This window comes from Calypte anna, chromosome 22 (genome assembly GCF_003957555.1).
Source record: "Calypte anna isolate BGI_N300 chromosome 22, bCalAnn1_v1.p, whole genome shotgun sequence".
NCBI classification, from domain to species: Eukaryota; Metazoa; Chordata; class Aves; order Apodiformes; family Trochilidae; genus Calypte; species Calypte anna.
Window position 1 is genome coordinate 2,531,991 of NC_044267.1, and position 16,456 is coordinate 2,548,446.

Consider the following 16,456-nt stretch of genomic DNA (forward strand, 5'->3'; position numbering starts at 1 on the left):
TGTGGCCTTCACCCAACCCATGGCCTTGACCTTCACCCAATCCATGGCCATGACCTTCACCCAACTCATGGGTGTGGCCTTCACCCAACCCATGACCTTGACCTTCACCCAATCCGTGGCCTTGACCTTGACCCAACCCATTGGTGTGGCCTTGACCTTCACTCAACTCATGGGTGTGGCCTTCACCCAACCCATTGGTGTGGCCTTGACCTTCACCCAACCCATGGCCATGACCTTGACCCAACTCCTTGGTGTGGCCTTCACCCCACCCCCTCAGCACCTCAGGCAGGGTGAACCCTGCTCCCCACCCAGCACCCATCCCTCCATCCCTGGCAGAAGGGTGGGAAACCTCCCCTTGCCCCTCCCCACCCAACTGATGAATATTTCCAGGGATAAAAACAAACACTCTGCTTTTTTTTTTTTTTTTTTTTTCCTGGTGGTGATTTGGGTTTTTTGAGTTGTTTTTTTTTTCCCCTTGAAGAGACAAAGTGTTCCACAGAAAGCAAACACTTCCTACACAAGTTTTCATCCTCAAACCCGGAGTTTTTCTGATTTTTTGGGGTTTTTTTTTGGACAGAAAATCCCAAAGCCAGCCCTTCACCCAGCCCAGCTCCTCCCAGAACCCTGACCTTTAGCTGGGTTATCCCAAATATCCAAGGGGATAACTCCAGCTTCTCGTTTTCCCTGGGATTTTAAAAAGCAATTCATGTTTCCCAACCTTAGAAATCCCACTAAAAACCATAAAAAGCAACCCCAGTGCCTGGGTATGCCTCAGGCCTGGCACAACACTTGTTCCCACTCACTTCAGAGTGGGTTTTTTTGGGGAAAAAACCCATTATTCCAAAGAATCCTTAGAGGATTGGGAGTAAGAATAAATCCTATCCCTATAGGAACAGCCTGGAGGAATCTGGACTCAGTTTTCTGGGAGCAATTTAAGGGTTTAAATGATTTTTTCCCCCTCTCATCCCCATAGTTTGCTCCCTGCAGGAAGCTCCTGGCTGAGCAGAGCTTGGCAAAGTCCAGGGAAAAACGGGAAAGCCAAGGAAGCAGCAGTGTCCTCAGATGCCTCCAGTTATCTGGGAAGGGAAAAGCACCCCTGGGTGCCACAGCTGCCAGAAATGAGCCCCCACCCAGCACCCTGAGGTGCTGAGCCCCTGCCAGGGGTTCCTGAGGACCTGCCCAGCCCCAAATCCTCCTGCAGGAATGAGCCAAAGGGAAGGATGGGGAGGGAATGGTTATTCCCAACCCTTTCATCCTCCTTCCCAGGCTTTGTTTGGGGAAAAAAAAACCAAAATATCATCCTGGAGCAGGCAGAGGAGCAGCCACATCCCTGCCCTGGCTTTGGGATAAAAAATAAAATAAAAAAAGTATAAATAAAAAAAAAAAAAAGATTAAAAAATAGAAATGAAAAAATAAAAATGAAAAAATAAGAATAAAATTAAAAAAATTAAAAATAAGAATAAAAATAAAAATAAATGTAAATATAAATGTAAATAATAAATAATAAATTAAAAAAAATAAATCAAAAGCCAGTCAAGTGCCTCCATCCCTGGGAAACTTCAAGCAGTGCCCAAGTGATGGATGGTTTTATGGACAGCAATCTCTGCCAGGGAGGTTTTATTATTATTTATTATTATTATTATTATTAAATTATTTTATTTTACTCTGGGGGGAAGGGAGGAAGGTGGAGGAGAACCAAAGGGAAAGTTACACTTCAACCCATGCAGTCACCAGCCAGAAAAACTGACTCTAGGGACACCATAAAAAAATTGACTCCAGGAAAGCTGGGAGAGGACTTTGGATGAGGGGCTGGAGGGATGGGACGAGGGGGAAGAGATTCCAAGAGGGAAGATGGGAGGGAGAAACTCTTTGGAGTGAAGGTCCTGAGCCCCAGATGGCTCCAAAAGGCTGTGGCTGCCCCATCCCTGGAAGTGCTGAAGTTTGGGATGGGGCTTGGAGCCCCCTGGGCTGGTTGGAGATGTCCCTGTCCTTGCAGGGGTGGCACTGGTGGGATGTCCCCCATGGTCCCCAAACCATCCCAGGATCCAAACCAAGCATCCCACAAGCCGAGTTCCTTCCTTCCCAACCACAGCATGAGTGTCCCCAGTCACCTGCAGCCACCAAGGTGACCCCAAAACCAATCCCGGGGGGGTTGGGGACACCCAGATGTCATAGAATCATAGAATCATGGAATGGGCTGGGTTGGAAGGGAGCTCAGAGCTCATCAAGTCCAACCCTTGATCCACTCCTGCTGCAGTTCCCAGCCCATGGCACTCAGTGCCACATCCAGGCTCTTTGGAAAGATCTCCAGACACGGAGAATCCACTCCTTCCCTGGGCAGCCCATTCCAATGCCTGATCACCCTCTCCAGAAAGAAATTCTTTCTCATCTCCAACCTAAACCTCCCCTGGCACAACTTGAGACCCTGCCCTCTTGTCTTGCTGAGAGTTGCCTGGGAAAAGAGCCCAACCCCCCCCTGGCTCCAACCTCCTTTCAGGGAGTTGCAGAGAGTGATGAGGTCTCCCCTGAGCCTCCTCTTCTCCAGCCTCAACACCCCCAGCTCCCTCAGCCCTTCCTCACAGCAATTCTGCTGGATCCCTTCACAGCCTCCTTGCTCTTCTCTGCACCTGCTCCAGCACCTCAAGCTCCTTCCTGAACTTCCTGAGCTGAGGGGCCCAGAACTGGACACAGGACTCAAGCTGTGGCCTCCCCAGAGCTGAGCACAGGGGCAGAATCCCTTCCCTGGACCTGCTGGCCACGCTCTTCCTGAGCCAGCCCAGGATGCCCTTGGAATTCTTGGCCACCTGGGCACACTGCTGCCTCCTCTTCAGCTTCCTGGCAATCCCAGCTCCCTTTCTGCCACTCTGTGCCCAGCCTGGAGCTCCCCATGGGGTTGTTGTGGCCAAAGTGCAGGACCCGGCACTTGGAATGTTGAACCTCATCCCCTTGGGATCATCCCAACTCTCCAGTCTCTCCAGGTCCCTCTGCAGAGCCCTCCTGCCTTCCAGCTGATCCACACTCCCCCCAGCTTGGTGTCACCTGTGAATTTGCTGATGATGGACTCAATCCCCTCACCTAAATCCTCACTAAAGATATTGAACAGCACTGGGCCCTACACTGATCCCTGGGGGACACCACAGCCGCCATTTTGAGGCAGCCCCGTTCAGCACCACTCTCTGGGCCCGTTCCAGCAGTTCCTGACCCAGCACAGTGTCCCGCACACCTCCAGCTGTCACCACACACCTCCAGTAGTTTCTGTCCCCATCTAGCAGCAGGTTCAGGATGTCCCCCGGACACCCCCAAACCCCACATTCTGCCTTTTCCCCCCATTCCACTTCACCCCCATCCCCGGAGTAGGGGGAGACCTCGCTGCTCCCAGTGCTCCCAGTGCTCCCAGTTCTCCCAGTGCGCTGGGAAGTTCAATGCTGCCACCTGGCGGCAACGCCTGAGAACAGCAGCCCCGAGGAGGGGGGGGGACAAAGGGGGGGACACCCCTGGCACCGGGGGTGCTAAACCCCCCAAAATACATGAATTAATTCGGCTTTCCAAGCAAGCAGCAGCCCCAGGATGGGAACCCCCCCAATACTCCCCCCGAGCCGAAGCTTTTGGTGGCTTCAAAAAATTGACAACTCATTAAAAAGAAAAAAAAAAAGAGTAAAAAGTCCGATACCAACCCCAAAGAAATCGATTTGTGGTGCAATTTTTGGGGTTTTTTTTTTTTTGCGACGACGGAAGGGGAAAAAAACCCCACAAGAAACCCGCACAGAAGCTGCGAGGTAGAGAGGAGAAAAAAGGGTGAAAAATCGGAGGTTTTGGGTCAGCCCAAGCCACGGGGAAACGCAGGGAAGGAAAAATAAATTAAAAAAAATTGGAAAGAGCCAAAATCCACAGGGTGAACAACTCCCAGCTTGTCCCCAGCACCCAAAACCCCAGGAACTGGGTGTCCCAGCCCGACCCAACTCCGAGTTCAAGGTGGAAAAAGCCTTTTCCCAACTAATTCCTCCTCAATCAGCGGGTTCCACCCCTAATTAAGGCGGGGACACGGGGGAGGAGGGGACAGTGAGGATCGGCGACACGATCGGGACTCACCTGGGCAGCCCGTGGGTAGCGAACACGAGGGGGACCCCACTCGCGGCTGATCCGGCCGCGGTACCGGTGGCATTTGGGGATGTAAATGCAGCTCACATCTCCCAGCTCCGGGTAGATGATTTCTAAACCCCCTCTGAAGGGAAAAAAAAAGCCAAAAAAGAAACAGGGAGAAAAACCACGTTTGGGATGGACCAAAAATGACGGGAATTTCTCTCCCTTCTCAGCCAAAGGGGGAGGTGTGGGATCCAGAGCATCCTTGAGGGTTGGAACATCAGTCCCGGGGTTGTTCCCTCTTTCCCAGCAGCAGAAAGAGTTGAAATAGTTTTTTTTTTTTATATATATATATGGCTTGGGCACACCTGGGATTATTCCCAATATTTTCCATATCTTTAAAAATCACAGCCTGTTTGATTTTGGGGAGCAAAATGATCCCTCAGCTCCTTGGCTTTGGGTTATATCTTAGATTATTCCCAATATTTTCCATCACCTTAAAGAATTACAGCCCCTCTGGCTTTGTTGAAGCTTTGTCCTTGACCTTAGGGCACACCTTAGATTATTCCCAATATTTCCCATCATCTTTAAAGAATAAATCCCATCAGATTTTTAAGGTTTGGGGAGCAAAATTACCCCTCAACCCCTTGGCTTTGGAGAAGTAATTTGAATTTTGGGCCCTCCTTCTCCCAGTTGCCCTCTGGAAGGCATGGATAGCATCCCTCAAACACCAGCAGGATGGGCTTTAAGCTCTTTGGGATGATCCCTAGGACTTCCCAACCCCTAAATTATCCTTAAAATCCCCCACAGCTTTCTGCAGAAATCAAAAAAAAAATTAAAAAATTTGATTTTAAAGCTTTTTAGCAAACGGAGCCAAGATCTCCAGGTGATCAGAGACCCCAAGAACCTCAGTTCCTAGAAAAAGGGATGAATATTTCCAGCCCTGGCAAAGGGGACACTGGAGTTTATTGTCCCAGGAGGTGACAGCCTGGACACCAAAGGATGCTGAGGGTTGGAAAGGAGGCAAGAGGAGTCCCTCACCTGCAGAATGCCCTGTCTGGGCTGCTCAGCTGCTGGAAGATGCAGGTTCTGGAAGGTTCATCGGGCCAAGGGAGCTGCTCCCCCTGGGCTGAGGTGCTCAGCAGGCTGGCAGCCAGCACCACAGCACCCAAAAGCTTCATCCTGCCCAGGGACAGAGGGACAGGGAGCTCAGAGCCCCAGGTAGAGCTGTGACCCAGCACTGACCCCTTGGAGCATCCCCAACAGCCCCTTGGAGCATCCCAAACAACCCCTTGGAGCATCCCCAACAACCCCTTGGATCATACCCAACAACCCCTTGTAGCATCCCTACCAATCCCTTGGAGCATCCTCTACAAGCCCTTGGAGCATCCCCTACAACCCCTTGGATCACCCCCAACAACCCCTTGGATCATCCCCAACAACCCCTTGGAACATCCCTACCAATCCCTTGGAGCATCTCCACCAAACCCCTTGTAGCAACCCCACCAAACCCTTTGTAACATCCTCACCAACAACCCCTTGGAATAACCCCACAACCCACAAACCAAACAACATCCCCAACAACCCCTTGTACCATCCCCACCAAACCCTTTGTAGCATCCCTACCACCAAACCCTTTTAACAATCCACACCAAACCCCTTGTAACATCCTCACCACCCCCTTGTAGCAACCCCACAAACCCCTGTAGCAACCCCACAAACCCCTTGTACCATCCCCACCAACCCCTTGTAGCATCCTCACCAACAACCCCTTGGAATAACCCCACAACCAACCCCTTGTAACATCCCAAACAACCCCTTCTACCATCCCCACCAACCCCTTGTCCCATCCCCCCCAAACCCTTTGTAGCATCCCTACCACCAAACCCTTTTAACAATCCACACCAAACCCCTTGTAACATCCCCAACAATCCCTTGTCCCATCCCCACCAAACCCCTTGTGTAACATCCCTACCATCAACCCCTTGGAATAACCCCACAACCACCCCCTTGTCCCATCCCCACCAAACCCTTTGTAGCATCCCTACCACCAAACCTTTGTAACAATCCACACCAAACCCCTTGTAACATCCTCACCACCCCCTTGTAGCAACCCCACAAACCCCTGTAACAACCCCACAAACCCCTTGTACCATCCCCACCAACCCCTTGTAGCATCCTCACCAACAACCCCTTGGAATAACCCCACAACCAACCCCTTGTAACATCCCAAACAACCCCTTCTACCATCCCCACCAACCCCTTGTAACATCCTCACCAACAACCCCTTGGAATAACCCCACAACCAACCCCTTGTCCCATCCCCCCCAAACCCTTTGTAGCATCCCTACCACCAAACCCTTTTAACAATCCACACCAAACCCCTTGTAACATCCTCACCACCCCCTTGTAGCAACCCCACAAACCCCTGTAACAACCCCACAAACCCCTTGAACCACCCCAACCCCCCTTCTCCCTCACCCCCCATCCCAACTCCAGGCCCAGCACCCCCTTTCCTCCATCCCCCACCACTTCCCCATTCTAAATCCCAACTATATCCAAAATCCAGGTTCCAAGGACCAACCCCCCCCTTCCCAGCAGGTTTGCAGAGCTCAGAGCCCCCTTTTTTTCTGCCATCCTCACCAACCCCTTGTAGCAACCCCACCAACCCTTTGTAACATCCCTACCATCAACCCCTTGGAATAACCCCACAACCACCCCCTTGTACCACCCCTCCCAAACCCTTTGTAGCATCCCTACCACCAAACCCTTGTAACAATCCACACCAAACCACTTGTAACATCCTCACCACCCCCTTGTAGCAACCCCACAAACCCCTGTAGCAACCCCACAAACCCCTTGTACCATCCCCACCAACCCCTTGTAGCATCCTCACCAACAACCCCTTGGAATAACCCCACAACCAACCCCTTGTAACATCCCAAACAACCCCTTCTACCATCCCCACCAACCCCTTGTAACATCCTCACCAACAACCCCTTGGAATAACCCCACAACCACCCCCTTGTACCATCCTCTCCAAACCCTTTGTAGCATCCCTACCACCACCCCCTTGTAGCAACCCCACAAACCCCTTGTACCACCCCAAACCCCCTTCTGCCTCACCCCCCATCCCACCCCCATCCCAACTCCAGGCCCAGCACCCCCTTTCCTCCATCCCCCATCACTTCCCCATCCTAAATCCCAACTATATCCAAAATCCAGGTTCCAAGGACCAACCCCCCCCTTCCCAGCAGGTTTGCAGAGCTCAGAGCCCCCTTTTTTTTGCCATCCCCACCAACCCCTTGTAACATCCCCAACAATCCCTTGTCCCATCCCCACCAAACCCCTTGTAGCAACCCCACCAAACCCTTTGTAACATCCTCACCAACAACCCCTTGGAATAACCCCACAACCACCCCCTTGTACCATCCTCTCCAAACCCTTTGTAGCATCCCTACCACCACCCCCTTGTAGCAACCCCACAAACCCCTTGTACCACCCCAACCCCCCTTCTGCCTCACCCCCCATCCCAACTCCAGGCTCAGCACCCCCTTTCCTCCATCCCCCACCACTTCCCCATCCTAAATCCCAACTATATCCAAAATCCAGGTTCCAAGGACCAACCCCCCCCCTCCCCAGAGCTCAGAGCCCCCATTTTTTTGCCCACCTGCAGGCAGGGTGCATCCCCCACCCCCCACCCCAAACTTTGGAGGGCACCAGGGATGTGATGTCACAAGGTGGGTGGTGGCACAGATGTTGTCACCACACTCCAAGCCCAGAGAACACCCCAGGAAGGACCCAGAATCCCCATCCCTGTCCCTGCTGCTCCCAAAGATTCCAACAGGACTTTAAAAAAAAAAGGGAAAAATGGGTTTTGGGGTTTTGAGGCCCCCATGGGGACCTGGTGGCCAAGGCCACCCAAAAAGTGGCCACTTACCCACCCAGCAGGTCCTGGGGCTGGGGGAGCAGCTCCAAGGAAAAGCTTGGAGGTTTGAGGTTGCCGTGGAGATGGTTTCCCTGGAAAGAAGGGAGGAAAACACAGTGGGGAAAAAAAAAATAAAAAAGATTTTATAAAGGGGGAGCAGCTCAGCCCCTAAAGCAGCCTAAAAATCCTCCAGCTGCTTCCCAACCCCTGGCAACCACCCCCAGGTCCTCACCCAACCCTCATTCCCAGCTTCCCAGTGAATTCCAAAGAATTTCCATTTCTCCATCTCCTCCTCTGCCCAATCATGTGCCAAAAAAACCCCAAAAACCCAAAAAACCCTAAACCCAACCCCAAATCCCAGCTGGAAGTGGCTCTGCCATGTCCTGTGTCACTGGTTAAGGATGTCCCAGCATCCAGGAGCACTGGTGGCATTCCAGAAAAAAACCCCATCAGGCTTCACTTCATGGATTGGGAATGATGGGGATAATGATGCTTTGGGTTCCCACGCTCCCAGCTGGGCCAAGGCCATAATTAAGAGCCCTGATCCTATATCCAGGAATGTTTTCCCATCCCAAGCAGGTGCCTGAGTCAGGAAGGATTTCCAGATCCAGGGATGAACCAAGGATGAGGATCCAGGGAGGTGTTCATCATGCCAGAGGGATTCCTTGGCTGAGGAATTCCCATGGGAACATGATGGGAAGGGGGGCTTGGAGGAGGGCAGGGATTTGGGATTTTCCCTTTCCCAGTTGACTCCCACCTTGGAAATCCCATCCAGTTTGGGGTTTTATTGGAAGGAGGAATGTTGGCACAGGATCCCATGGGATCCCAGGGTCTGTTCCCAAAGGGACAGCAGGAGGAACAAGGTCTTGTTGGCCCTAAAGTTCCTGGGGTCAAACTGGAGTGGGGAAAGGATTTGTCCTAAATAACAAGGAATCCAGAGGCAGGATGAATCCCCCCCAAAAAAAAGGGATGGGGGGAGAATGGGATTTTTAACCCCAAAAGGGAAGAGAAACGTTTCACATGGAAAAGCAGCAACCAGCTCCTTCTGGGGTCACCCCAAGGGGATCACCCCAAAATGGGAACATCATAAAGGGGTCTGGACACCTCCCAAGAGGATCAGCCCAAAATGGGGACATCACAAAAGGGTTTGGAGACATTCTAAAAGGGTGACCCCAAAATCAGGGATACCAGAAAGGGGTTTGGAGACTTCCTGATAGGATCACCCCAAAATAGGGACACCATAAAGGGGTTTGGAGGCCTTTTCATAGGATCACCCCAAAACAGAGACATCATAAAAGGGTCTGGGGACATTCATCCCAAAACCAGGGACACCAAAAAGGGGTTTGGAAGCCTTTTCATAGGATCACCCCAAAATGGGGACACCATAAAGGGGTTTTGAGACCTCCTGATAGGATCACCCCAAAGCAGAGACATCATAAAGGGGTTTGGAGACCTTTTCATAGGATGACCCCAAAATGGGGACACACAAAGGGGTCTGGAGACCTCCCAAGAGGATGACCCCAAAACCAGGGACACCACAAAAGGGTTTGGAGACATTCTAAAAGGATCACCCCAAAACCAGGGACACCAAAGAGGGGTTTGGAGACCTTTTCATAGGATCACCCCAATATAGGGACACACAGAGGGGTTTGGAGTTCTTCTAAAAGGATCACCCCAAAATGGGGACACCATAAAGGGGTTTGGAGACTTTCTAAAAGGATCACCCCAAAGCAGAGACATCATAAAAGGGTTTGGAGACATTCTAAAAGGGTGACCCCAAAACCAGGGACACCAAAAAGGGGGTTGGAGGCCTTTTCATAGGATCACCCCAAAATGGGGACACCATAAAGGGGTTTGGAGACCTCCTGATAGGATCACCCCAAAACAGAGACATCATAAAAGGGTCTGGAGTCTTTTTCATAGGATGACCCCAAAGTGGGGACACGCAGAGGGGTTTGGAGCTCTTCTAAAAGGATCACCCCAAAACAGAGACATCATAAAAGGGTTTGGAAACATTCTCATAGGGTCACCCCAAAATAGGGACACACAAAAGGGTTTTGAGACCTCCTGATAGGATCACCCCAAAGCAGAGACATCATAAAGGGGTTTGGAGTTCTTCTAAAAGGATCACCCCAAAATCAGGACACCATAAAGGGGTTTGGAGACTTCCTGATAGGATGACCCCAAAATAGGGAGACCATAAAGGGGTTTGGAGACCTTTCCATAGGATGACCCCAAAAAGGGGACACACAGAGGGGTCTGGAGCTCAGGTTGGGCTCCATCCAGCTCAGAACAAACATCTCAGGGTCAGAATTTCCCCAGAAATGTTCCCAGAGCAGCTTTTTGGGGTTTGGGTTTTTTTTTTAATCCAGACACAACCCCAAACCCTTTGTTTCCAACCTTTGGAATTGCCCAGCCCAGCCCCAGGCTGCTGGAGTTGAAGATTAACCAGGGTTGTTCCTTACCTGCTGCAGGGGGACCCCAAACCAGGGCCCTACTGTCAGCCCATGGATCAGCCAGGAGCACTCTGTGCTGGGTCAGGAACTGCTGGAACGGGCCCAGAGAGTGGTGCTGAACGGGGCTGCCTCAAAATGGCGGCTGTGGTGTCCCCCAGGGATCAGTGTTGGGCCCAGTGCTGTTCAATATCTTTAGTGAGGATTTAGGTGAGGGGATTGAGTCCATCATCAGCAAATTCACAGGTGACACCAAGCTGGGGGGAGTGTGGATCAGCTGGAAGGCAGGAGGGCTCTGCAGAGGGACCTGGACAGACTGGAGAGTTGGGATGATCCCAAGGGGATGAGGTTCAACATTCCAAGTGCCGGGTCCTGCACTTTGGCCACAACAACCCCATGGGGAGCTCCAGGCTGGGCACAGAGTGGCAGAAAGGGAGCTGGGATTGCCAGGAAGCTGAAGAGGAGGCAGCAGTGTGCCCAGGTGGCCAAGAAGGCCAATGGCATCCTGGGCTGGCTCAGGAAGAGCGTGGCCAGCAGGTCCAGGGAAGGGATTCTGCCCCTGTGCTCAGCTCTGGGGAGGCCACAGCTTGAGTCCTGTGTCCAGTTCTGGGCCCCTCAGCTCAGGAAGTTCAGGAAGGAGCTTGAGGTGCTGGAGCAGGTGCAGAGAAGAGCAAGGAGGCTGTGAAGGGATCCAGCAGAATTGCTGTGAGGAAGGGCTGAGGGAGCTGGGGGTGTTGAGGCTGGAGAAGAGGAGGCTCAGGGGAGACCTCATCACTCTCTGCAACTCCCTGAAAGGAGGTTGGAGCCAGGGGGGGGTTGGGCTCTTTTCCCAGGCAACTCTCAGCAAGACAAGAGGGCAGGGTCTCAAGTTGTGCCAGGGGAGGTTTAGGTTGGAGATGAGAAAGAATTTCTTTCTGGAGAGGGTGATCAGGCATTGGAATGGGCTGCCCAGGGAAGGAGTGGATTCTCCGTGTCTGGAGATCTTTCCAAAGAGCCTGGATGTGGCACTGAGTGCCATGGGCTGGGAACTGCAGCAGGAGTGGATCAAGGGTTGGACTTGATGAGCTCTGAGCTCCCTTCCAGCCCAGCCCATCCTAGGATTCTATGATTTCTACCATCCTCATCATCATCCCTGCCCCACAGGCACCTTGGGATGGGTGCTGGAGCTGACGCCTCTTCCCAGGGAAAGATCTTCTATTTTTGGGACAGAATGGTTTCATTTGGCCTATATTAATCTCCTGCAGGGTTTTTTTTTAGTTTGGGGGTTTTTTTGGGGTTTTTTGCAGTCACAAGGCAGGCACAGAGCTCCAGCAGGAACCTTCAGCAGCCCTGCACCCCCCACTGCCAGCAGCTCCCATTTCCATCCCTCCCTTCCCACATTTCCTGCTGATCCAGGGATGCTGGAGCATCCCACAGCCCCCTCTCTTCCCTTCCCCCCTTCCCTGCTCCTGGGGCAAAAACATTGAGGAAAAAAACCCAGGAAAACATTGAGAAACCTCCTTCCCAACCCTTCCCTCCTCAGGGATGCTGCCCTGGGGGTCAGCTTTACCTTTTCCCCCCCATATCTTTCCTCTTTTCCCTCTTTATTCTTCCTGCCCCTGGATGCCCTGACTGGGATTAAAAAAAAAAATAAATTAAATTAAACAACCCCCCCCAGTTCCTGGTCCTCTCCAGCTCCCCAGCCGGGCTGGTTTAATGCTCGTGGGAAAGCCCTGGGGCAAGGGGTTCATTAGCAGGGCGTTAATTAGCAGCGAGTTAATGAGCAGCAGGGGAGGATGAGGCAGCAGCATCCTCTGACTCAGGGCAGAGCCCCAAGAAAGTGCCCAAGGGCTACCAGAAGCCACCACGGGCTGCCAGGAGCCACCAACACCACCAGGGGCTCCTAGGAACCCCCCCGGACCCATTGGACCCATGTCCAGGTTCTTAGTGGACCCCAACACCAGGGGCTCACTGGACCCCAATACTTGGGGCTCATTGGACACCCCCCTCCCGGGCCCATTGGACCCCAACACCAGGGGCTCATTGGACCCCCCCAAAAGGGGCTCACTGGGCACCACCCCCCACCAGGGGCTCCTAGGAACCCCCTCCAGGTTCTTATTGGACCTCAATACCAGGGGCTCATTGGACCCCCCCACAGGCCCATTGGACCCCCCTCCAGGTTCTTATTGGACCCCAACACCAGGGGATCATTGGACCCCCCCACCATGTGCTCCTAGGACCCCACCATGGGCTCATTGGACCCCCCATTCCTGGGGCTCATTGGACCCCCTCCCCCCACCCCCAGGGGCTCACTGGATCCCAAAACCTGGGGCTCAGTGGACCCCCCATCTAGGGGCTCATTGGACCCCCCCATCAGGGTCCCATTGGACCCCCCCCACACGTGCTCCTAGGACCCCCCTCCAGGGCTCATTTGACCCCACCAGAGCTCATTGGACCCCAACACCAGGGGCTCATTGGACCCCCCCAAAAGGGGCTCAGTGGACACCACCCCCCACCAGGGCTCCTAGGACCCCCCCACAGGCCCATTGGACCCCCCTCCAGGTTCTTATTGGACCCCAATACCATGGGCTCATTGGACCCCCCCATTTCTGGGGCTCATTGGACCCTTCCCCCCCTCTCCCCCAAGAGGCTCACTGGATCCCAAAACCTGGGGCTCAGTGGACCCCCCATCAGGGTCCCATTGGACCCCCCCAACCACATACTCCTAGGACCCCCCTCCAGGGCTAAATAGACCCCAACCCCAAGAGCTCATTGGACCCCAATACCTGGGGCTCATTGGACCCCATCACCAGGAGCTCCTAGGACACACACACCCCCCCAGGTTCTTATTGGACCCCAACACCAGGGGCCCATTGGACTCCAATACCAGGGGCTCCTAGGACCCCACCAGGGTCCTATTGAAGACCCCCACATGGGCTCATTGGACTCCAGCCCCAGAGGTTCATTGGACCCCAAAACCTGGGGCTCACTGGACCCCCCCTGGGGCTCTTTGGACCCCCCACCCCCAGGATCTGGGTGTCATTTGGGGCAGCTGAGCAGAGCTGGCTGGGGGTGACCCCTCTGCAGATCCCCTTGGGATTTGGCTCTTCCCTTTCAGCCCCCCCAGTTTATTTTCTCCCCCCTCCCAGCACCTCTCTGCCTCCTCCCATTTTAGCCCCCCAGGTACCCCAGGGTTCAATTAGTTAAATTCATCCAAATCCCCCCAAATCCATAGATTAACCTCTGCACCACCAACTCCTCCCCACCTGGATTAACCCTTCCTTTCAGGGCTTTTTCCACCTCCCTCCTCCAGCACTCAGCCCCTTGGGGGAAAAGTTGGGGGAAAAAAGCAAAGAAAAAGGAAAGCAGCAAAGGAAAAAGATGGAAAGGACCCCCCTGCCCCCCCAGGGGAGGAACCTGAAGGTGGGAGAGGAGCTCAGGGTGGTTGGGGGATGCTCCAAGGGAGTAATTCCCAAACCAAGCCCAGGGAATAGGGTTTTTTTCCTACCTCTGGAGCCTTTTTTAGTCCCCAGGAAGAAAGGAGGGATCAGATTCCCCCTGGCTTCCCTTGGGAGCTGGGCTCAGAGGCTGAAGGGATTCAGGAATGATCCCTGGGGCCACCACCACCAGCTCCAGAGGAGGTGAGAGAAGAGCTGCACCAGTTCCACCAGTGCCTGCAGCCAGTATTCCTGCTCCAGCCTTTCCAAAAGCATCCAAAGGAGGCTCAGGGGGCTCCTGCAACCCCTTTTAAGCCCCCCCAGACAAACCCCCCCAGCCCAGCATCCCAGTATCTCCCTCCTCTCCCATTGATTCACCAGCTGCTGCCCCTGACTCACCTCTTCCAGCTCTTTCCGTGGCCCCGGGGTCATTTCCCTGCTCCCTCGGTTCCCATTGACTCACAGCTGCTTATCCCAAACTCACCCTTCCTTTCCCAGTCCCTTCCCAGTCCCATCCCAGTCACTTTGATTCCCCCTGCCCCAGGTCCCTCTTTTCCTCCTCACCAGCATCCCACCAGCAGCTGCCCCAATGAGCTGCCAGGAGCATCCCAAGGAGGGATCCCCAGGATCCCAAAAGCACCATCCTAGATCCCAAAACCACCATCCAAATCCCAAAAACACCAACCAAATCTCAAAAACACCATTCTGGATCCCAAAAGCACCATCCTAGATCCCCAAAACACCATCCTGGATCCCAAAACCACCATTCTGGACCCAAAAGCACCATCCTGGATCCCCAAGCCACTATCCTAGATCCCAAAAGCACCATTCTGGATCCCAAAAGCACCAATCTAAATCCCAAAACACCATTCTAGATCCCAAAACCACCATCCAAATCCCAAAACCACCATCCTGGATCCCAAAAGCACCATCCTAGATCCCAAAACCACCATCCTGGATCCCAAAAGCACCAATCTAAATCCCAAAACACCATTCTAGATCCCAAAACCACCATCCTAGATCCCAAAACCACCATCCTGGATCCCAAAAGCACCAATCTAGATCCCAAAAGCACCATCCTGGATCCCAAAAGCACCATTCTGGATCCCAAAACCACCATCCTAGATCCCAAAACACCATCCTAGATCCCAAAACACCATTCTAGATCCCAAAACCACCATCCAAATCCCAAAAACACCATCCTAGATCCCAAAACACCATCCTAGATCCCAAAACACCATTTTAGATCCCAAAACCACCATCCAAATCCAAAAACCACCATTCTGGCTCCCAAAACCACCATCCTGGATCCCAAAAGCATCATCCTACATCCCAAAACCACCATCCTAGATCCCAAAACACCATCCTGGATCCCAAAGCCACCATCCTGGATCCCAAACCACCATCCTAGATCCCAAACCCACCATCCTGGATCCCCAAATCACCCGTGCACAAGCACCCTTGCCAAGCCCCAAACCTTCAGGCTGAATTTGCTTTTCCAAGGACAAATATCCCTTCCCCTTCCCAGTTTCCCCCCTGGGCCAGCACCTTTCCTTCCACAGGGGAAAAAAAGGGAATTATTCCAGCCTTTAAACATCATCACCAGCTCTAACAGATTCCTTCCCCTTTTCCTCCATCCAGGTTCTTTTTTCCCTGGCTGAAATAAAGGGAATATTCAAGAACCAGGTGGAAAATCTTGGGAAGTGTGGAGGGAAAGGGGATCTGGGGGGGGAGGAGGAGGAGGGAGCCGAGGTCCCTGGCGCACCCAGAGCTCCTGAGTGGAAAATTCCTTCCCCCTGAGTCCGGATTGTGGCCCAACAGGTTTTGTAGTCCCAGCCCCTTTCTTTGTGTCAGGGCAAAAACTCATCCCTAGGGCATTTGTTTGGATCACATGAGCGAGGATATAAAAATGGGTCCTACCTGTCCCTGGTCACTGAACACCTGGGAAAAGCCAAGGAAGCTGCTGGATTGGAGAGAAGATCCAAGGAAAGGGGGAGAGCTGGTGCACACAGGTATCCAAGAGGAAATTGATCCACTGGGTTGTTTTTTTCCCCCAGGGTTTTGTCAGGGAGTGGTGATGGGGGGTGGGGAGGCTGAAGGGGGTTTTAATCCTGGTTGGGGGGCTGGGGAGGATGCAGAGGGTGGAGGGTTGGAAGTGGTTGGGGGGATGCCAGGGAAGAAGGGTTGGAAGGGTTGGAAGTGTTTGGGGGATGCAGAGGATGAAGGGGTGGAAGTGGTTGAGGGGATGCCAGGGAGGAAGGGTTGGAAGTGTTTGGGGGATGCAGAGGATGAAGGGGTGGAAGTGGTTGAGGGGATGCCAGGGAGGAAGGGTTGGAAGTGTTTGGGGGATGCAGAGGATGAAGGGGTGGAAGTGGTTGAGGGGATGGAGAGGATGAAGGTTTGGATGTAACTGGGGGGATGCAGAGATTGAAGGGTTGGAAGTGATTGGGGGGGTGGAGAGGATAAAAGGTTGGAAGTGTTTGGGGGATGCAGAGGATGAAGGGTTGGATGTGGTTGAGGGGGGGATGCAGAGGATGAAGGGTTGGAAGTGATTGGGGAATGAAAGGGTTGAAGGATTG

The 16,456-nt window shown here is 53.1% G+C and overlaps 1 protein-coding gene across 1 annotated transcript; it reads right to left on the reverse strand.

Annotated features, from left to right (window-relative positions):
• Positions 1 to 1,058: 1,058 nt before the first annotated feature.
• PEBP4 (phosphatidylethanolamine binding protein 4) lies at positions 1,059 to 5,261 on the reverse strand. The gene is made up of 3 exons (XM_030463933.1): positions 5,122 to 5,261; positions 4,090 to 4,222; positions 1,059 to 1,076 (listed from the first exon to the last, which is right to left on the reverse strand). The coding sequence occupies exons 1-3, from the start codon at positions 5,259 to 5,261 to the stop codon at positions 1,059 to 1,061; spliced, it is 291 nt and encodes a 96-aa protein (XP_030319793.1).
• Between the last annotated feature and the right edge of the window lie 11,195 nt (positions 5,262 to 16,456).

What these genes read in the sequence shown, in the direction of transcription:
- PEBP4 (XM_030463933.1), bottom strand. Translation starts at nt 5,261, where the DNA reads ATGAAGCTTTTGGGTGCTGTGGTGCTGGCTGCCAGCCTGCTGAGCACC. An exon ending in CCAGACAGGGCATTCTGCAG is followed by an intron (nt 4,223 to 5,121) that starts GTGAGGGACTCC and finishes TTTTCCCTTCAG; the next exon opens with AGGGGGTTTAGAAATCATCT.